Source organism: Spermophilus citellus, assembly GCF_964194105.1.
Source record: "Spermophilus citellus genome assembly, chromosome: 9".
Taxonomy (NCBI): domain Eukaryota; kingdom Metazoa; phylum Chordata; class Mammalia; order Rodentia; family Sciuridae; genus Spermophilus; species Spermophilus citellus.
The window spans coordinates 23,402,776-23,426,067 of NC_138191.1; the positions used below are offsets into that span (position 1 = coordinate 23,402,776).

General features: G+C 34.3%; 1 protein-coding gene across 14 annotated transcripts in view; it reads right to left on the bottom strand.

Annotated features, from left to right (window-relative positions):
* The window catches only part of RAP1A (RAP1A, member of RAS oncogene family), an 89,504-nt gene that overhangs the window by 16,181 nt on the left and 50,031 nt on the right, over positions 1–23,292 (bottom strand). For 12 of the 14 annotated variants that reach the window (XR_014023445.1, XM_081305307.1, XM_081305304.1 and 9 more), the window contains 2 exons: positions 5,900–5,983; positions 838–906 (listed from right to left, as the gene is read on the bottom strand). Coding sequence is in view for 13 of the 14 variants with exons in the window: in XM_081305307.1 (XP_081161433.1) it covers positions 838–906; positions 5,900–5,956 (126 nt within the window). In the remaining variant the exon portion in view is untranslated. The remainder of the gene's footprint in view (positions 1–837; positions 907–5,899; positions 5,984–23,292) is intronic. The other 2 variants (XM_081305300.1, XM_081305301.1) reach the window with 1 other exon arrangement.

Below are 23,292 nucleotides of genomic sequence, written 5' to 3' on the forward strand. Positions count from 1 at the left end.
CTATTTGTTAAAAGACAGGTTTAATCTTTTTTGGGGACAGGTATATATATATATATCTTTGCTGTCTCCCCTCAATATACCTCGAAAATAAAATTATAAAAATTCCCACAACTCTAGGTAGTCTTATAATAGATTATTATTATTGCTCTTGTCATGATCAACAATCAGATTTTTTTTCCCTTTTAAAAACAGACTTTATTTAAGAGCAGTTTTAGATTCACTGCAAAACTGAGGTGAAGATACAGAGATTTCCTATATTCTTGCTGCCTACATCAAGCATAGCCTCTTTCTACTGTCAACATCCTGGGCCAGATAGGCACATCATCACAACTGATGAACTTACATGGATACATCATTATCATTAGGAGCCCACAGTTTATATACAGACTGCTTTTGATATTATACAACCTATGGGTTTGACAATTATGACATGTATCCCATTCTAGTATCAAACAGATTGTAATTTTTGAACGTCTAATAGTAAAATTTTTTAAAAATATAACTAAACAAAACATCAAAACTTTCACTCACTGGATAACTTTAAGCATAAAAGCTGAAAATATACCTACTATTTTATGCGGTTTTTGCCAACTTTAAAAAAAAATTTCCCACTAGGAAAATGTATACAGTAAAGAACAAATTACTAATCAATAACAGAACATGACACGCTCTATATGTAAGCAACACTCTATAAGAAATACTTACTAGGTGAAACTTAAAAACAGACATAGCACATTTCTATAATTCTTCAATCTTTAAAAAAAGCAATTTCATGGATCAAGTTTTAAAGTCATAATAAAATACTCATAAGCATGCATACAGAGTTTCACATTTTACCTTTCTGTAGGAATCCTCTATCGTCGGGTCATATTTTTCAACAAAAATTCCCTGAACAAACTGAACTGTCTGAAGGAATGGAAACAGAAAAATTAAGGGCTTGGAAGAAATATTAAACCTCCTTGAATATTAATTAACCTCACAAAGTTCTAAATATTAAATGAAATTATGTTAAAATTCTGGGTAAATACACAAACACAAAGTATAATTATTATTTTCCACTATAAGGATGGATACATAACTAAGAGTACACTTATTAAAAAAAGATGGTCAAGTTAAAAATTCAACAATATTGCTGCAACTATTACACTGCTAAACAATTAACTATATTTAGTTTCAAAACAGATGATATAAATAAGATTCTAATTATTAAAAAATTAAAATTCAATATTTAACCTATTACCTCTTTATGTAATTAAATAACTTTCATCCCTTGTTCTCAAGAGACAGAGAATGGTTCTAAATTTTTAAGTCATACCAATATGGGGAAAAAGAAAAGGGAATATAAATTTATTGAATATCTTTTATGTTCTAGGCTAGTCACTTTAAATTTATAATATCCAAGTTTACATTCACTCCCAAATAGTTATTTTTCCCATTTACTAGTAGAGACTCAAATGTACCATCTTCCTGATTCCAAAGTACTAATCTTCCTATTAGAAAACACTGCCTACTCATCTTATTCAGACATTATCTACAGTAGTCCTCCCTTATCTCTGGTTTTTTATTACTACAACAGCAGTTACCTATAGTCAATCATGACCCCAAAACATTAAATAGAAAAATCACAGAAATAAATAATTCATAAGTTTTAAACATCACGCCATTCTGAATAGTGTGCTGAAGTCTCATGTCATATTGCTGTGTTCCACACAAGACATGAATCATCCCTTTGCCCACTGTATCTACACTGTATATCCTATCTTCCCATTCGTAGTTACTTTGTAGCTATGTCAGTTATCAGATCAGCTGCTGAAGTATCATAGCACTTGTGTTCAAATGACCCGTTTTATTTAATAAAAGCCCCAAAGCATAAAAGTAGTGATATCTGCAATTAGGATGTACCAAAGAAAAGCTGCAAAGTGTTTCTCTAAAGTAAAAAAGTGAAGTTTCTCTACTTAATAAAAGAAAAAAAAACACAATTGTATGCTTTACAGCAGTTATTGTTCTTAATCTCTTACTGTGCCTAATTTATAACAAACATTATCATAGCCATGCAGGTACAGGGAAAAACATAGTATAAATATTGGATTCAGATACTATCTGACATCCCCTGGGAGATTTGGAACCTATCCCCTGCAGATAAGGGGTGACTATGGTATTTTATCTCTAAAATTTCTATAAGCACATTCTAGCAACAACACATTTTATCATTCAGTAAATGAAAAGAAGTAGAGAAGATGGTTATGAGATATATTCTAGGCAGCTTTAAAACAGGTCTGGTATATTACTGCCTAAAAGCAAAGGTAAACATGTAGACTGAGGTCATTTATAATTACTCAAAAGAAATATTTTCTACATTATTTGAGCTTGAGAAATATAGTAAACTTTGAATTTTTTTCTTCCTAAATTGCTATTATTCAAAGGGAATTCAAGATATAATCACACTAAAATGATTATTAATCATCATTTTTTTTAAGAGAGAGAGATTTTTTTTAAAGAGAGAGTGAGAGAGGGCGAGAGAGAGAGAATTTTTTTTTTTAAAGAAAGAGTGAGAGGAGAGAGAGAGAGAGAGAGAGAGAGAGAGAGAGAGAGAGAGAGAATTTTTAATATTTATTTTTTAGTTTTTGGCGGACACAACATCGTTGTTTGTATGTGGTGCTGAGGATCCAACCCGGGCCGCACGCATGCCAGGCGAGCGCGCTACCGCTTGAGCCACATCCCCAGCCCTATTAATCATCATTTTTAATTTTCTTTTTGCTACCGGGGATTGAAACTAGTGGCCATTTTAATCTTTTATTTTGAAACAGGATTTTGCTAATTTGCTTAGGGCCTTGCTAAGTTGCTGAGGCTAGCTTCGAATTTGTGATCCTCCTGCCTCAGCCTCCAAAGCTGCTGGTATTACAGGAATGTGCCACCAACTTCAATCATCATTTTTATCAAAAATTTGATCACCTCATCTTTTTGGTATATGATTTAAATAATATTGATCTAGGGGAAAGGGTCCCTGAGGATCATACTATTTCCCTAATGATATTAAGAGGTACTCAAGAAACTGGAAAAAGAAGGCATGAAAACCTAACTCCCTTCTATAAGTCAGACATTAATGAGACTTTCAAAAATTGAAAAACAACCCCACATTTCTTACTTCTAAAAGTAAAGTTTCATTACTCCTCTAAAAATGAATAGGCTTTCATACTGGATCTTATGTAATCATTTTCCTCTCCACTGGATTACTGTCTCCAACATAAAAATATGCAGACATGTTCTACTACTACCTCAAGTCTCCAAATTAAACATAAGCCTTCCTTAACCTCATGATCCTGCCAGCTTCTGAATATTTTCTTCTCTGTAATAGTCATATTTCTTTAGCTGTCTGCATAGTAGTTTCATTTCCTAGTTCTCAGTTTTGCAGGGTGGGGGTGGGGTAAATAGAGGAGTTGCCAGGGCTTTAACTCAGGGCCTCCCACATGCTAGACAAGTGTTCCACCTCTAAGATATACCCCTAGACCCCTCTCATTTGCTTAAAAAAATTTTTTTTTGAAGTTGTAGATGGACACAACACCTCAATTCCATTTATTTATTTATTTCTTCATTCATCTATTTATTTATATGTGGTGCTGAGGGTCAAACCCAGTGCCTCACATGTGCTAGGTAAGCATTCTACCACTGAGCTACAATTCCAGTCCCTCATTTACTCTTTAACCCACCTCAATATGGTTACAGCACCACTACCTAATTAAAGCTGCTGCTTTTATCACGTCTAACTATCTCCGTGTTCCCAGATCATATATTTCCTTTTTTCAATCTTGACTTCTGAGTAGGTAAGGATACACTCTTTTACACTGAGGAACAGAACAAGATACCGTCTACACTAGCTCCCACAATCTTATTATTCTCTAAAGTTTGAGAAGTACACAGAGCTTAGTCCTGGGCTCTTCTCTCTATGGTCTCTCCCTAGAGAACCTCATTCACTCCCATGGATTTTAAAAAAAGATATTAGTCTACCTACCACCCTGTTCCCAGCTACCCAATTCAATTCCTAAGAAGTAACTGATATTATCCATAGTTTATGTAATCTTGCAGAGACAGCATACATATTTTATAGGTATCTGTCCTCAACCTTTACTTTTTTTTGTTGTTGTTGTTAAAATAAAACATAAATGGTAGTCTAAGCTGTTTGGTACCTTCTTATTTTTCCTTATCTAAATGATACATTTTAGATACCACTACAAATCAGTATATGAAGAGCTGTTGCATTCCTTTAATTGGTGGGTGGTATTCTATGCTGACTATGTATTAAAATTTACTTAACGATCCCTTACAGGTAGGCATTTAGTTTCTAAACGCTTGTCATTATCAAGAGTGTTGCAATGGATACCTCTGAACACATCATTTTGTCTATGTGAATCTTATGTGAGACAAATTTCTATAAAAGGAATTTCTGAATTGAAAGTTACATGTGCATTTGAAAACATAGATATTCTAAAATATTCCCACAGAGGTACTAATTTACACTCCAAATAATAATATAATTCTCAAGAAATCAAATGACGCTGATATACTGATGGCACCCCAAAGGTTTTTTTTTTTTTCTTTTTGGTACCAAGGATTGAACACAAGAGGGCTTAACCTCTGAGCCACATTCCCAGCCCTTTTTATACTTTATTCAGAGACAGGTTCTTGCTTGTTGCTAAGGGCCTCGCTAAATTGCTGAGGCTGGCTTTGAACTCATGATCCTCTTGCCTCAGCTTCCTGAGCTGCTTCAGTTACAGACATGAGCCACTGCATACGGCATAGGCTTCTTTTTTTAAGCTCTTATTTTTAAGATCCATTTGTTTATTTGATGTATTTACTTGAACGTCTCACAAACTTAAAATGTAACATGACTATTTCTTTTTTTCTAGTTCTCATATCAATCCAGCACAAATTATGTCAGTTCTACTTCCTATTTAATACTCAAATCATCTATGTATCTTTTCTTCACACCATAGCTCCAATCTAAGCTTTGTAAGCAATAACTTAATATATTTAATTAGTTTCCAATTTTATCCCATATTCATTCTTAACCTCCTCAAAGTTATGCTGACCAGTCAAAATGCACTCAAACATATCCATTCAAATAAATGCCCTTTCCCCACAAAAAAACAACTCTGTCTTCAATGTCTTCTCACTGTTATCAAAAGTAAACTCCAAGTTCTTACACAGTTTTTAAATCATGATCTGGCCTTTGCCTACCTATTACCTCATTTCCTTCCACTCCTCCCTATTCACTCCTGCTCCAACTATACTGACCCTTCTCTCAGTTGTTCAAATGTTTAGATACACTTATGACATGCTCTCCTTTAACACTCTTCTTTCAGAACACCTCTCCCACAACTATAATCAAGCAACTCTTTGTTTAACTGTGTATTTATTATCTTTAATGAATGTTCTAAAAGAGACTGTGACTGTTTTGGTTTACTGTTAGGATCACTGTGGGAATCTCAATAATTATTTACTGAGTGAATAAGCATGTATGCAAAATAAAACTTTCATTCTACATAAGTTTGGGGTGGAGCCAGAGGAGGACTTACTCCATTACAATCTTTAATAAACAATTTCCTCCAATGGGATGTAAATTCTTAAAAATAAAAACAATCATATTCATTTCTGAATCATGAAATTGGAGCTTAATATATAAAGTATCTGATAAATGTTTGGTAAGTAAAAAATAATAAAAATATGTCCAATCAATATTAAACCACACATCTTTGGTTAATTCCCTGTCTCTTGTTGGATAGATACTAGGTATGTAAAATATGCCACCTTTTCCCCTTTGTGATTTTAAGTATGAAAATAAGCAAATGCCAGACTTCTGCTTTTATTATACTAATTGGTTATAGTTAGGTGGCTAACTTACCAGAGCAGACTTCCCCACGCCTCCTGAACCAAGGACCACTAGCTTGTACTCACGCATGATGTGGTCTGTTTAAATACTGACAATCTGGAAAAAAAAAAACCCACGAATAATTTTTAAAATTAACAAATATGCTAAGAACAGTGATTTTGTTTTGTTTTGCTGTTTTCCCCCTTAATACCATTCAAGAACTTTTGTAGATTTTAGCTAGGTTTTCACAACAATAGCCAGACATTTTAATTCATGAAGATCATCTTTGTTTAGGCATCAGTTATAAACCTCTTCATGTTACTTCTAAGAGTGACCAGTAAATAAAAGGATTAAGACCAATAGTTGAGGCCAGGTGTGGTGATATACGCCTATAATTGTAGGTACTTGGGAAGCTGGGGCAGGAATATTCCAATTGAAGACCAGCATGGCAACTTAGCAAGATCCTGTCTCAGAATGTAAAAGGGCTGGGGATATAGCTCAGTCAACTGCTTGCCTAGCATTTGCAAGGACCTGGGTTCAATCCCCACCACCACAACAAAACAAAACACCCAATAGTTGTGTTATAACTATAATCATGAATCCAATTCTTTTTAAAGCTATAACTTAAACCATCTATGTACTTTCGTGAAACAGTCACTCATGAGCTTTAATATAAAGTATATGCTATTTGCCTGCACATCAGACAGTAATTTTATATCATATTATAGCTAAACCATGTAAAATGTCATCTTGAAAATTATTAGGATAGAAATACGATAGATCAGATGAAACTGTTACATTTATCAGCAGGTGTTAATAATATACTTAAGGCTCAAAAGGCTGCAGAAAATAAAAGGAACATAAACTTTATTTATTTATTTTTTTTTTAGAAAGAGAGGGGGGAGAGAGGGGAGAGAGAGAGAGAGAGAGAGAGAGAGAGAGAGAGAGAGAGAGAGAGAGAGAGAGAGAGAATTTTTTTTTAAATATTTATTTTTTAGTTCTCGGCGGACACAACATCTTTGTTGGTATGTGGTGCTGAGGATCGAACCCGGGCCACACACATGCCAGGCAAGCGCGCTACCGCCTGAGCCACATCCCCAGCCCCTAAACTTTATTTTTTTATATTTATGGCTATACTAAAAGATTAAAAAGACAGTAAATAATTTCCAATGGCCTTGGTGGAGTAACAAGGATCACACTTTTCATTCCATAGTAAACAGCTAGAACACTTGGCCATAATAATCAAATTCCTAAAAAAAGATATCAAAGAGAGAGAGAAAAAAAGATCTTATAAGTGGTTTAAGATAAAAAGTTTAGAAAAGAACAAAGTTTAGTTAGGAACAAAGTTAAATTAATATGTAAACCTGAATAAAAGTCAAAAAGAAGCAGCGCATGGTGGTGCATGCCTGTAATCCCAGCAGCTCAGGAGGCTGAGTCAAGAGGATCACAAGTTCAAAGCCAGCTGCAGCAACTTAGGCCCTAAGTAACTTAGTGAGGCCCCGTCTCAAAATAGAAACTAAAAAGGGCTGCAGATATTGCTCAGTGGTTAAGAGCCCCAGGGTTCAATCTGGTACCCCCCTCCACGCCCCCACCCCTGCAAAAAAAAAAAAAAAAAAAAGTCAAAAAGAAAAGTATATAATCACTGTCAATCTTTGGCATATATAAGAAAAAGAAAAAATCATAACACTTTATACATCAGGCATTAAACTCACCCCAGACAGTACAGCCTCAGACCTCTTGATGAAGCTGCAGAATCTCCTGCTCCAGAGAGGAGGATGTTTAGTGCTATGCTGGGGTGAGTGTTCAGTAGCTTACTGCATTGGAAAGGGTAACTGAGAACAATCCTGATGTGAGGAACCTATTTTCTAAAGTATTTACTCAAATTTCAAGGACAGTGAACCTTGAATTAGCATACCAACTCTAAGGCTTCTGTTTATTATCTGCCAAAGTATGAAACAAACAAAGAAGATCTCTCTTCAAACTTAAAATGTGCCTCAGAAATTGAAGCCTTCTGATTAAGTATGTGAGGTGATGGATATATTAATTAGCTTGATTTAATCATTCCATGATGTGTTCATTTACCAAAACACCACAGTGTACCCCACAAGTAGATACAATTATATTTCAATTTTAAAAATATAGAGATTGATGAGCTGCAGGTGTGGCTCAGTGCATGCTTAGCATATGTGAGGTCATGTTCCATTCTAGCAGCATTAAAAAAAAAAGTGAAAAGGAAAAAGAAGATGATAAACAAAAATACAGACTTCTTGAAAAGCCATTAAGACAGAAAAAAATGGACCATCTTTAAGATATGGAAAAAACAGTCAATATAGAAAGCTAAATAAATACAATGACTATATTCTTCAGGAATCAAAGTAAAATAAAGATTTTTTTTTAGATTCCTTCCTTAAAAATAAAGAAAAAGGAGAAATAAATTCATCAGCAAACTTAAATGGAGAATGAGAATAAATCTCAATGATTTAATAATCACTTAAACTTTATGCGAACAAATTGGAAAGTCTAGAGAAAAGAGTCAAATTTCTGGACACATGTGACCTACCAAAATTAAACCAAGAGGATATTAAAAAAAAAAAAAAACTCTAAATAAGCCAATAACTAGTAATAAGATTCAATCAGTAATAAAAATTCTCCAAGGAAAAGCCCAGGACCAAATGTCATCATCACAGCTGAATTTTACCAAAATTTAAAGAAGAATGAATACCAATGCTCCTCAATCTCTTCCATAAAACAGAAAGGGAAGGAAACTTTACAAACTTGCTCTACAAAGCCAGCATGACTCTGCTAACAAGACCTGACAAGGAAACAAGAAAACTATACAATAATATCCCCAATGAATACAGATGCAAAAATTCAACAAAATACTTGTAAATTGAATTCAACAGCACATTAAAAAGATCATATACAAAGATCAAGCTGGTTTCATTCCAATGATGCTAGTTCAACATATGCAAATCAATAAACATAATACATCATTTAATAGAATCAAGGATAAAATCAGATGATCATCTCAATATATGTAGAAAAAGTGATAAAATTCAACATTCCTTCATGATTAAAAAGCCCTGAGTAATTTAAATAGGTCATACCTCATCATAATAAAGGCCATATATGACAAACCTGGAGCCAACAACATTCTGAATGGGGAAAAACTGAAAGCACTCCTCAAAGATCAGGAACAAGACCAAGGTGTCTACTCTTACCATTCATATTCAATGGAGTAATAGAAATTTTAGCCAGAGAAATTATGCAAGAGAAAGAAACAAAATGTATACAAATAAGTAATGAGGAAGTAAAATTAAACCTGTTTGCAGATAAGATGATGTAACTATTAAAGAAATAAGAGACATGACTCAATAGCTGAAATAAAATATTTTAAAAATTAAAAGAAACTTAAAAATACTTCAAAGTAAGAAAAATGCAAACAAGACTAAAACCAAATACATAATTGCATCAATGCAAACCATCTAAACACTCCCAATTCAAAGGCAAGATAAAAAAGCAAGACCTAACTACATGTCCCTTCAGGGAAAGTTAAGAGTAAGATTTACTGGTGACAAAGTTGCTGCTAATATTATTCCTGTAGTTTGTTGCCTGCATTCAATATAAAAGGAAATATCAAGTTTCATTCAGAGGTTAAGGGGGAAAAAAAAGTGTGTGGTGTGTGTGTGTGTGTGTGTGTGTGTTTAATACAAGTGCTGGGGATTTTAGATTAAGAATCTTTACCTATTCTAGGCAGTTATTAGAATTTTAGGTTACTCTAGTCTGACTATTCTCAAACAGGTTTCAGGTCTTCTTCATGCTCTTCTTCTTCTTTTTTTTAGTTGAAGTTGGACACAATACCTCTAGTTTATTTATTTTTATGTGGTGTTGAGGATCAAACTCAGCCACGTGCTAGGTGAGCACTCTACGGCTGAACTACAACCCCAGCTCCTATTCTTACATTCAAGAGTGTTAATATTTTAATATAGGTCCTCAGGAATGAATGGATTTTTTTCAAGTGCTTTTTTGGTTCTTACTCTATATGTCTATTCTAAAGTAGAAGGGCATGGCAGAGAAAAGCTGCTCAGCTCATGACAACAAGGAAGGGGGGAGCAGGGAAGGGCACAATATCACACTAAACCAGGCATAATAGGTTCTAGCCTATGCAAAAGGAAGAAGTAAAACTGTTCTTTATTCATAGATGACATGATGCTGTATGCTGAAAATTCTAAGGAATATACAAAAAAGTTGTCAGACTGATAAATGAATTTAGCAAAGTTGCAGGATAAAAGGTTGATACAAAAATAAAAGAGCTTCAGGAATGCCAATTTTAATTATTGTACGTGTCACATAGTATATGAGAGATATTGCTTTATGAATGATTCAAAATAATATATTTTGATTTAAAACTTAATTGCTTTTCATTGAATGTGAAATATTAATTTGAAAGTGAAATCACACTACCAGCAATAGATAGTTTTGTTGAATACTCTAATAAGGAACAATAGCCAGTTCCATAAATTTAGAATTCTAAAGGTGTTGGTACGCTAGTAATCACAGATTTGGTTTCTTTTAATACTTTTTTAATCCTATAAAAAAAGGTCTTTTATAAACATCCTTTTTATTGATCAATCATAACATGGCAAAATGTGTATGTAGTCACTGTTCCTGAAAAGTTATCCAAATGCTACATCCAGAGATGATGAGAAATTCTTATAGAATTTTGTAATAGTATATATGTTGGGTTAAAGAAATTTCATAGTTGTTGGAGTGCCATGAAATTAATACTTGCAATCCAGATTGCTGTAGTTTACACTTTTTCTGTATGTTTCAAATCAGGTGTGTACCATTTGTACTGAGAACACCACAGAACGAACTATCCAAAGTCCATTGATTTTAATATGTGTTTTGGTTTGTAAACAAATTATAGTAATTTCTTGCACATTTTTGGAAATTAATTGTATACGAGTTTATTGTATCTGCTCCTAGATACAGTGTGTAAATAAAAATTTCGTTCACAAGAAAAAAAAACAAAAATAAAAGAGCAACTGAATATCTATATATCAAAGAACTGAAAAATGAGATTAAAAAATAATATAATTTACAAAAGCATCCAATAAGAAATAAACTACTTACAAATGAATTTAACAAACTATGGGCAAGGTGCGCGTGCACACACACACACACACACACACACACACAGGGCTGAAAGAAATTAAAGACCTAAAGACAGATATGCCATATTATGTCAAGACATGCCTATATTGTTAAGATGTCAATTCTCTTTGTGTTGATCTACAAATTCCATGCAATCACAATCAGCAGGTTTCATTTTTTGTGTAGAAACTTACAAGGTAACAATTATGGTTTATACCTGGATTGTCCCCCAAAAGCCCATTTCGAAAGCTGACCCTCAAAAGCATCAGTGTTCAGAGATGAGGTTCATGGGCGGTAACTGGATTGTGAGGACTCTGACCTCATCCATAAGAGGGATTTATAATTTGAGTGGACTAGTGGGAGGTGGCAGAAGGGAGTGGGTTCCTGGGAACATGCCCTTGGGGACTATATCTTGTCCCCAGCTCCCCGCCTACACCAACCCCCTGTTGGTATGCCTCTGCCCCTCCCCTTCCTTATTTGTTGTCATGAGCTGAGCAGCTTTCCTCTGCCATGCCCTTCTACTATGATGCTCTACCTCATTTCAGACCCAAAACGATGAAGCCAGCTGACCATGGTCTGAAACCATATGCCAAAAGAAATCTTTCTTTCTTTAAGTGGTTCATGTCAGGTATTCTGGTCACAACAATGAAATGCCGACTAACACAGTGACTGACTTTTGTATAAAAAAGTACCTCAAAAAGCAAGAAACTGAATAACCAACATGTTATGAAAAAGAACAAAATATTACACTGCCTTCAAGATTTATATAAAGGTAAATATAGTATGATATTAGCATAATGAAAAACAGATCAGTAGAACCAAATTACATCCATGAGTAGAACCATGCATACATACTCATTCATTTTTTAATAAAGGACTGTATTATTCATCCTCCAAAATGGTCCCCAATTGTCTCAACCTCCACCTTGTGTAGTTCCCTCTCAAACTGAATCAAGATTGGCTGGGGTGAACAACATAATATGGTGGAGGTGACAAAAGCATGTAATTCCCAAATGTAGCTCCTAAAAGGTTTTGCAGCTTGTGTTGTGATGTGCTGGATCATTCACTCTGAGGGAAGTAAATTACCATGCCACGTAGACACTTAACCAGTCCTTCAGGAGCCACCTGAAGAGAAAATGAAGCTTCCTACCAATAGCCAGCAACAACCTGTCAACCATGTGAGTGAGCCAGCCACCTCTGAAACATATCTTGTGGTTTTTAGTTAAGCCTCATGAGATCATGAGCCTGAGCCTTGCATTTAAGCCATTCTGAGCCACAGAAACTGTGAGAAAATGAAGTAATACACTGCCTTCAAGATTTATATATTTATTTTAAGTCAGTAAGTTTGGGTGAACCCGCTAACCATCAACAGATCATTAATAGAGGGCCAAAAGTAATTCAGGGTGTAAAAAATAGTATTTTAAACAAGTTAAGCTGGAATTGGCTGAGGATGGAGGTGGATCGGAAGAACTTCAACCCTAATTTTTGATCACAATAGCAAAATAGAAACAACTCAAGTATCCATCAAGAGGTGAATGGGTAAATAAATTGTACTACACCCAATTAATGGAATACTATTCAGTAATAAAAAGGAATGAACTCTTGATAAGTACATGGACAAATATTAAAAACATGATCAGCAAAATGAACCAGACACAATGAGTGACTACTACATGATTTCTTAGAGAAAATTAAGCCTAAGATTCCTATGGGAAAAGCATGTAGTGGATTCTGATGGCTATTTTAAAATCCAAGTCCGGACACAAAGAAGAAATCAATGGGCTTGAGGCACTGACTCAGAAGTCATTGTTATAAAATATGGTACAATTAAAACCATAGCAGTAGATTAGATCAACCAAAGAGCACTTACTCAGTGAAAAGAGAAGAAAGCTAATCTCTGACAAAGAACATTTTATTACAGATATGTAAAGGGGAAAAAAAAAAAAGAAAGGGGAGGGGAGGGTAAAGTAGGTTTGTGTTGGACATTATGAATCCAATGCCATTTGTATTAGGTGGTTACCTCATTTCCACGAAAATAAAATGCTGACAGTTAAATAATAGTGCATATATTTAATGCAGAAATGTCCTTCTATTCTTTTCCAGGTCTCTTAGTTGGGGGCTGCTGTTGTTTTTAATAGTATGTCTTTCAAAAGGGAATCCTAGTATAGCAAGGCTCATTTATATTCCTCAAATGGCTCCAGCTTTTCTTAGGCAACAGAAATTAGGGAGAGAACCCAGAGATGATCAAATTATTTTGGGTATTCTGCAACAAGAAAATATTTGGCCCCTGTTCCTTAACTCAAGTGGTAAAACATACAAGTTCCAAAGTCATTTTTCAGATTCTGTATGTATAGAAAATTGTCTGTACACATAAAAAATGTCTATGAATGTATACATAAGCACATTTGCAAATACAAGAATAAAATCATTCTTTATGAGCACGTGGCTCATAAATTCTCAATAAGGATAACTGGAGTTATTTTTCTTTCTAAAGGGAGTGAGTTAGTTCTAACTCATTACTGCCAAGTTAAAAAACCACTATGTCCTTCCAAACAAATCCTATGCCTTTTTATGGAAATTTCTTGTGCCCTGCATTCCCAACACAGCACCAGAAAACTTCTTACTCTAGCTAGTTAAGATTTCTTGACAAATACAGAGGACAGGAATAAACATTAAGCTTTGTTTAAGTCAATCTTGGGTTCTTAATATTATGGTCAAAGTTATTTTTTCATTCTTTCTTCAGCAAAACTACTTCTTTTGTTGTCTCTGTATTTTTAAAATACATAAACTAAAGAATTACAGGATAAAAGCTTTTCCCACACAACTTAACCTACGACACAAAATTCACTACAAGAAATTCAGTTGTGGTGAAGAATTTTGGAGCAATAACCTTTTACATTAAGGAACATCAAGGATAGATTATTAAAAATATTGTTTGTTATCTTTAAATATTCACAGATATCATTAATATTTTAAAACTGACAAATGGGGCTGGGTGTATGTATAGCTTCATGTTAGAGAACTTGCCTAATATTTGTAAAAAAACAAAAACAAAAACAACCCTGTGTTGGATCCTCAGCACCAAAAAACAAAACAAAACAAAACAAAACCAAACCATGACAAGCGCTCATAGCATGTTGTGGGGAAAGGAGAGTGAATACAGAAATCACAGTAAGATTTAACTTTCTTTCTTTCTTTCTTTTTTTTTTTTTTTTTTTTGAGAGAGAGAGAGAGAGAGAGAGAGAGAGGGAATTTTTTTTTTTAATATTTATTTTTTAGTTCTTGGCGGACACAACATCTTTGTTTGTATGTGGTGCTGAGGATCGAACCCGGGCCGCACGCATGCCAGGCGAGCGCTTGAGCCACATCCCCAGCCCCAAGATTTAACTTTCTAAAACACTCATCTTCATAGTATATATAATGAAAATTCAACCTCCTATAATATAAAATTATATAAGTAATATCTCATTGATGGATTCTTCACCATGATACCCTTCTTGTTTCTAATCCTCTCAAGATTGGTACACTTTGGTGGAAGAAAAAAAAATGTATATATCAAGAAATGCACCAGACATTCAGTCATTCTATTATATAAATGTGGGACTGGTTCTGGGAATAATTCCCCTACCTTATACAGCAAAACACATAATAGGTGCTCAAGTCCTTTATATAAAATGGCATAATATTTCCATATAAACTATGCACATTGTTCTGTATACTTTAAATCTACAGATTACTTAAAAATACTGATACAATGTAAATGTTATATAGATAGTTGTTATATAAATAGTTGCACTGTTTAGGGAATAATGACAAGGAAAAAGTGCATACATGCAGTTTTTCCTTCCCAAGTATTTTGATTCAAAGTTGTCTGAATCCATGGATTTACAAACCTGAGGATACCAACAGCCAACTATATTTGCATCATAAACCATATGGCCCTAAAATCCTAAAATATTTATTATATGGCTCCTTAAAGAAGAAGTTTGCTATCCCTGTTCTAGTTTATCAGAGAAAACATTTGTTTAACAGCAGCAGTACTGGGCAAGAAAAGGGCAAGAAATGTTAAAAAAGAAAAGATGAAGAAGAAATCAGTTGTTAATGATTACTGTCTACTTGCCACGTACAAAATACTGTTAAGCACTTTATATGTATTTATATGTTTAAGTCTCACAACATTCCAATGAGGTGGGGACTATTATCCTCATATTTAGAGATAAGTCAGAGAAGTTAAGCCTAACCAAGCTCAAAAGATATGAACAGGGGGAAAAAAAAAAAAAAGCTATGGAGGGCTGATATGGTAATTTGAACGTGTTCCCAGTAGGCCCCAGAGTCATGTGTTAATAGTACTTAAAAGGTGGGGCCTTCAGGAGGTGATTGAGTCATGAGGACTCTGGTCATTCAGATTAACAAAATACTGGATTATCTCAGGAGTGGCTTTGTGATAAAAGTGATCTCTTTCTGGCTCACTTACTGTCTTGCCATGTGATGCCCTCTGCACCACGTTATGTTGCAGCAAAGAAGGTCCCCACCAATGCTGGTACCAATGCTGTTACCATGCTCTTGGGCTTCCCAGCCTCCACAATTGTGAGTCAAAATGATCTTTCCTTTATGAGTTACCCAGACTCAGGTATTTTATTATAGCAACAAGAGAGCAGAAGTATAGATCTAAAAGTTCCACCAGCTACCCAACAGTAAGTCTAGAAAGAGAATAGAGAACCAAAGTAATAATAGAAGAACAATTTCATAGGTAAACTAAGAAAGTTAGAAATTTTCAGATTCAAAGTGTCCACTGAATGCCAAATATGGTGGGGTGTATGTGTGTGTCTGTGTATGTATATATGTATCTATCTTCACATTTGAACATAGTATAGTTGAAATTTAAAAGCACTAAAAATGAAAACAAAATGCTAAAAAGTTTCTAGAAAGGAAAATCACAATCCTCTCCTCTTGAATACTGGCAGACCTTTAGTAACAAACAGAAGAGCAGAAATGATGCTAACTTCTGAAGACAGTTTACAAAAGGTGCTAGAATGACCTCCAAGGTCTTTCCCTACTGGGATCCACACCTTTGGATCCTGGAGCTGTCAGGCCACCACTGTGGAAAGATCACAGTAAACTGCTTAATGAGCCCCAGCTGTTCAAGTCTTCCTACACTTATAAATAAAGACGTCATCAGGATGATCCCACAGAGCCACTATCTGACTGCAATATCATTTAAGACTTTATGCTAGGGGCTGGGGTTGTGGCTCAGTGGTAGAGTGCTCACCTAGCATGAGTGAGGCCCTGGGTTCAATCCTCAGCACCACATATAAATAAATAAATTAAATAAAGATACTGTGTCCAACTACAACTAAAAAAATAAATTAAAAAAAAAAGACCTCACACTAGATCTACCCCATTGTGCCACTCCCTAATTCCAAATCCAGGAAACTATGAGTTTTTTTACAGTGCCCCCCAATTAATCAATCAATAAAGAACAGATGAATAATACAAATATATCACTTTATTAACATATTAATAAATATTAGATAAGAAAATAAAATTTAATTATAAAGCAAAACATAACAAGAAAAAGTTAACAGAATTAAAGAGAAAACTATGTGATTATAATCATGATAAGGTTTTAACAAAACTGGCTCAGTAACTAATAGGAAAAAGGAAGACAATATTTTTTGACAAAGAAGGATATATAAGACTTGACCAGAAAACAAATCAACTCAACTACATACACACACATACACATACCATACCAAAACTGCAAACTACATATTCTTTTCAAGTGCATACCAGTCATTTATTAGAACAGACTATTTTGGGCCATAAATCAAGAAGCAAATTTCAAAGGACTGAAATAATATAGGATATATTTTCTAACTACAGTACAGTTAGACTTGAAATCAATACAAAAATAAAACTACATTATCCCAAAAATGTTTATTAATTAAACTCTTCTAAATTATAAATGGGTCAAGGAAGAAATCAAGATGGAAATTAAGCAATCTGAACTATTAATAAAAATATGTTAAAAAAATCACTGGAGCTATTTCAAAAAACAAGGAAAGTGATGTGCAAAAGAAACATAAAACCACACACAAAAAATTAATTAATAAAAAGTAAAGTTAGAAATCTAATTATCACCATATATGTGCAAAAATCTGGAGGAACAACAACAAAACAAACCCTTATTACCCCAACATTTTGGTTTGGGAGAAGTCAGGGAAGAAAAGGCAATGATATTGACACTCATTCTCTCTACATATTGAAAAACATACAAGTCTACATAATTGGAAAATGTAATGTCAACAACTAACTTATATATAACTTAAAAATAATGAGGTGGTACAGGACTGTAATTCCTGTGACTCAGGAGGCAGGAAGACTGGGAGTTTAAAGTCAGTCTCAGTGACTTAGTGAGGTCCTAAACAACTTTGTGAGACCCTGTCTCAAAATAAAAATTAAGAAAGGCTGGGAATGCGGTTCAGTGATAAAAGACCTCTGGGTTCAATCCCCAGTACAAAATAAATTTAAAAAAAAAAAGGAGGAGGAGAGAAGGAGGGGGGGAGGGGGAGGGGGGAGGGGGAGGGAAGGGGGAGGGAGGGGGAGGGGAGGGGAGGGGAGGGGAGGGGAGGGGGGAGGGGAGGGGGGAGGGGAGGGAGAAAACCTGAGGAAAACTGGGCAAAGAAAACTTAATGCAATTAGCCAGAAACTGAAAAATAAAGAAACAAAAGGAAAGGGAGATAAACAAAGAGAGGGAGTAAGACAAAAAAAGATTAGTAGTCACAATAAAATAAAAGGAAAATTTTGCTAACCACAAATGATAAGAGTTTATTTTATGAAAAATGAGTGCAGACAAAGACTTAGAAAAGACCTAGAAAACAATATACTTAATTTACATATAGTGAATCTTATATGAATAGCTGGATTTTGTCTTATTTTAAATGCTAAGGTCAGTATTTAACAACAAAATACCTGAAATACAGTAATTTAATGTCAATCTACTGTAAAAAATGGCTCTAAACATGGTTTTTTAGCCCTCTGAATCATTCCATTTTAGGATGGTCTAATTGTTGGAAAGATCTTTACATTGCTGTTTCTTTGTAGTGGCCACCTGCTGGGTTTCACTCTACCCACTGCTGTAAATAGAATAAAGAGAATTCCTCTTTCATTCTATACTCCTTAATTTTTTTGAAAAGTTATTTCTCCTTCTTTATGTATCTTCATTTTCAATAAGCAGTCCTCTTTTTCAAATAATAAAGTTTTAAATTCTGTTATTTTGGTCTCTGAAAAGGCTTCAGTTCTTATTCTCTTAAAACAAGCTTGGACTGGGGGTGTAATAGCATGTACAAGACCCCGGATTTGATCCCTAGCACTATAAACAAACAAATACATAAATTTTAAAATTTATACTATTAAGTGGTATTACTAAAAGACTTAACACAAAAGAACAATTATTTCCTTAATCTATAACAATTACTTTAAACTTTCATTCAGATTTATACTGCTATCCTTTTTAAAAAAAATTATTTCTTACATACATGACAATAGTGGAATGCATTACATTCATAATTATCCATTCACAGCACAATTTTTTGTAACTCTGTATATATATGTTCACGCCAAATTATGCCTTATACATGAGCTCTCTTTTTTTGCATTACAATTCTTAATACACCTTTATACCACAATTTATCATATCTGTTTGTATATAAGGTATGTTGACACCAAATTCACATCTTCATATATGTATTTTGTATAACGATGACCATCTCCTTCCACCATCCTTGTTATTCCCCTTCTCCCTCCCTTTCACTTCCCTACCCCACTTTGAGTCACCCCCCTTATATCAGAGAAAACATTCTGCATGTTTTTTTGGGACTGGCTAAATTCACTTAGCATAATTTTCTCTAATGCCATCCATTTCCCTGCAAATGCCATGATCTTATTCTTTTTTAGTATTGAGTAATATTCCATTGTGTATAAATGCCACAATTTTTTCATCCACTAAAGGACATCTAGGTTGGCTCCACAGTTTATTGTGAATTGTGCTGCTACAAACATTGATATGGCTGTGTCCCTGAAGTATGCTGTTTTTAGGTCCTTTGGGTATAGTCCGAGAAGAGGAATAGCTGAGTCAAATGGTGGTTCTATTCCCAGATTTCCAAAGAATCTCCATACTGCTTTCCAAATTGGCTGCACTAATTCGCAGTCCCACCAGCAGTGTATGAGTGTACCTTTTTCCTTGCATCCTCACCCACACTTGTTGTTTGTTTTTAAAATAGCTGCCATTCTTACTGGAGTGAGATGGTATCTTAAAGTAGTTTTGATTTGCATTTCTCTGATTGCTAGAGATGATGATCATTTTTTCGTATATTTATCGGTTGATTGTATATCCTCTTCTGAGAAGTGTTTGTTCAGGTCCTTGGCCCATTTACTGATTGAATTATTTAGTTTTTGGGTGCTTGTCTTATTGAGCTCTTTATATACCCGAGAGATTAGAGCTTTATCTGATGTGTGAGGGGTAAAAATTTGTTCCCAGGATGTAGGCTCCCTGTTCACCTCACAGATTATTTCTTTTGCTGACAAAAAACTTTTTAGTTTGCCTTTTTTTTTTTAGATATTGTAATTATGACAGATGAGAATTTTACTTCGTTTAAACAATACATGGTAAGGTAGTATTCTTTTCTTTTTCCTTTTTTTAAAAATATACTTTGTGTTAAGTCTGGAATTATCAACCTAATTCCTCACCCAAACTTGTCTATAATCTGCTTCATTCTCTTCTCTATCTGCTCCTTCCCAACTCCCTTTACCAAACCAAACAAAAGAACAAACCCCAATCCTTCCTGGAGATCACTAAAATTTGTACCAGTTGTCCTCTTAACCTACAGAAAGATGCTATCAACCTAAGACTTTCTAGTGCATTAGTTTCGAACAGTGTGCTTCACAGTGCCCACCCACAAATAACTACAGATAGAATATCCTCAATCTTGGGCCAAAAGATTTTTAGATTTCTGATTTTTTAAAATGTTGTAATATTAGTATAGACTTAATCAGCTTAAGTATCCCTAATCCAAAAACAATATGTGAAATGCTCCAAAATCTCAAACTTAAGAATGCTCAAAACGTTTGGATTTTGGAGCATTTAGATTTTGGATTTTTGAATTAGGAATGCTCAACCTGTACTACTATTTGCTACCAGTTCTCCATAAAAACAAGGCACTTGGCCTAGTACTACGATACCTTTCCTAGGTATACTGATTAGTTCAGCTGACTATTATAAATACATAATACCACAGAGTTGATGACAATGCTTTTTAAGAGAAAGAAAACATTAAATTATAGATCATTCTCAGTATTGTGCCATCACTTTTTGGTACTGGCATCAAAAACTTACTACTAATATGTAAAACTCTCTTAAAAGTACATTTCCATAATTTCTTGAGTTCATGTATTTCCATACTCCTGCCTTATACACATAATTAAAAAGGAGCCCAAATTCTACCACTTTAATGCATACACCTACAACCCAAATTAAATCTTCATCAAAATGTTTAGTAAATTGTGTGTGTGGGCCACATGTCTATAATCTGTAATCTCGGCTACTCAGGAAGCTGAGGCAGAAGGATCACAAGTTCCAAACCAGTCCCAGCAACTTAGTGAGGCCCTATCTCTAAATTAAAAATAAAAGGATTCCCCAATCCTTTTATTTGGACGCTCCAAGAGTGTCCCTGGATTCACTCTTCAGTACTGGAGGAGAGGGGAGCTTTAGTAGAGTATGACTGACACAGTTATCCTATTCATTGACTGCATCCTTGTAATTCTCCAAATATTCAGGTTAAAGTTTAAAAATTGTAATTCAATCCTCTTACCTATTCAGAAGTTAAATTTTTGGCTAGTATGACAAGTAGTCTTGAAGACTTAATATACTATTATGACAACAGACCTAATTATCATTTGAACTTATTTCCTAAAGCTAATGTATCCAGTTATCTTTCGTAACAAATTTCTGTAGCACATATAGTTATATATCCTTTTTCATTGTCTGTACCTTCTCTTTTTTTTTTTTTTTTCATTTAGGTCAATTTCAACAGGACTGTTAATTGTATTACCTTTTTCTAATAACCAATTTTGGCTTCGTTGATGTTCTATTTTTTATTAGACTGCTTTTGTGTTTGTCTCAGTTGTTTTTATGTTTATTTCCTTCCCTTTTTTAAAAATTTTTAATCTTACTTTGGATATTCTGGCTTATTGGTTTTGATATTTTTTCCCCTGCTCTAATTAATATTGCAGATCCTCCATCAGAGATCACTTTCCTTCTACCTAAAGTTTATATTTTAAACAACTTTTTTTTGGTGATGTCCAATTAATGGTGAAAATGACCAGATTTTATTTATCTGAGAAGATTCTTTATGTTTAATATTAAAAGATATTTTAGTTTAGTAGTTATTTACTCTCAGTACATTGTACTTACTGCTCTGTTGGTTTTTTTGGTTTCTATTTTGCTCTCAGTAAGTCAGTTGTTAGCATAATTACAGAGTTTTGAAAGTAATCTTTCCCCTCCCTCTGGCTATTTTTGAGATCTGTCTGCAGATTTACCTATGAAATGTTTACAGGCTTGGCTTTCTATTTGTCTTGTTTAGTTTCACATCTTTAATTTGTATCTTTTTGCAGTTTGGGAAATTTTTATTCATAATCTTAAATATCTCTACTGGACTTTTCTTCATGTCTGGAATTTTGGCTAAACCACTGTGAGACCTTTTCTTTTGTATTTGTAAAGAAGTAGACAAAGGTGCTGTCATGAGACTATACAGTAGCTTAAGCAATATTGAAAGCATTTTCTTCCCCTCTCACATGACAGTTGGAAGGGAATAGTCCAGGGCTTGTTTGGCAATTTAGCAGTCTGAGACCAAGTATGTACACCTTGGTGCTCTGTCACCCTTAAAATATTGCCTTCCTTTACATGGTATTTAGCTCAATACCATGCTACATTCCAATCCATGGGAAGGAATAGAGAGGAAGGGAAGGACATCCATACCCTTTTCCTCTTCAGGCATAATCTAGAAGTCTCACATGTAATTTCCATTTGTATCTCAAATTGCCAAAATCTGATTACCCCTGTCAGACCTCACTATCAGAAAGGCAGTGAAATGGAAGCTTTACCTGGGCATTCAACACATCCATTCATAGAGGAAGAAATGTTATAAGGAAAAACTAGGGATTTCTGCCACAATTTTCATTTTTTTCCCTTCTCTCACATATTTTCCTTTCTTGTTCTCTTTATTTTGGTTTATCTATTTTTCAAACTATCTTCCTTTTCATTACTTCTCTAGTATAATCTACTGTTAACTCGTTCACTGATCTTTAAAGAAAAAAAAATTTTTTTTTGGTACCGGGGCACTTAACCACTGAGCTACAGCCCCACCACCCCCATCACCCCCATAACCCCCCACCACCTCTATTTTTAAATTTTTGAGACAGGGTTTTGCTAAATTGCTCAGAGCCTGGCTAAGTTGACTGAGGCTGACTTTGAACTTGCGATCCTCTTGCCTCAGCTTCCCAAGTTGCTGGGGTTATATAGGTGTGTGTCACCTCAGCTGGCCAATCTTTAATTTATTTATATATTTCATGTCTAGTTCTTTCTTCAAAGCTAACTGTAATTGTTCATAGTCGTATTTCTTTCTCATAAGCAGTACACAAGCAGTTAAGACTGAACTTAGGATCCACTTGCTTAGAATCCTGGCTCTACCATTACTGACCTTGGTCAACAAACTTCCTTGTTCTGTGCTTCAGTTATTTAATCTGTAAAATAGTGATAATAGTCCCTATCATAGAGTTGTGAAGATAAAGTAATATGTATAAAGTATCAGAACAGTATGAGGTTCTCAGGAAGTGCTACAAAAGTTAGCTATAATTCCATCATTCATATATTTTAAATCATTTTTATTTAGCTAAAACACTCAACTTAAGTTCCATATCTAATAATTACAAAATATGAAATCAATGGAAGTCCAATTCAGCTGTTATTTTGGCTGGTCTTTGTTTTCAATATCTTTTTTCCTTTTTGAACCATAAATTTTTTTTTAAATTGTGATATGCATTTGCTTTTGTCAAGTGCTCAGACTGCTTGCACACTGTCTCCTCCTTTGACTGATGCTACTACTTACTGGCCATAATAACTATAAATCATATTTTTAGCTTAGGTATCTAGGGGATAATCTAAAAAGTGTGATTTAGAGATGGATGGATTGTAACTATGAAATTTCAGAGAG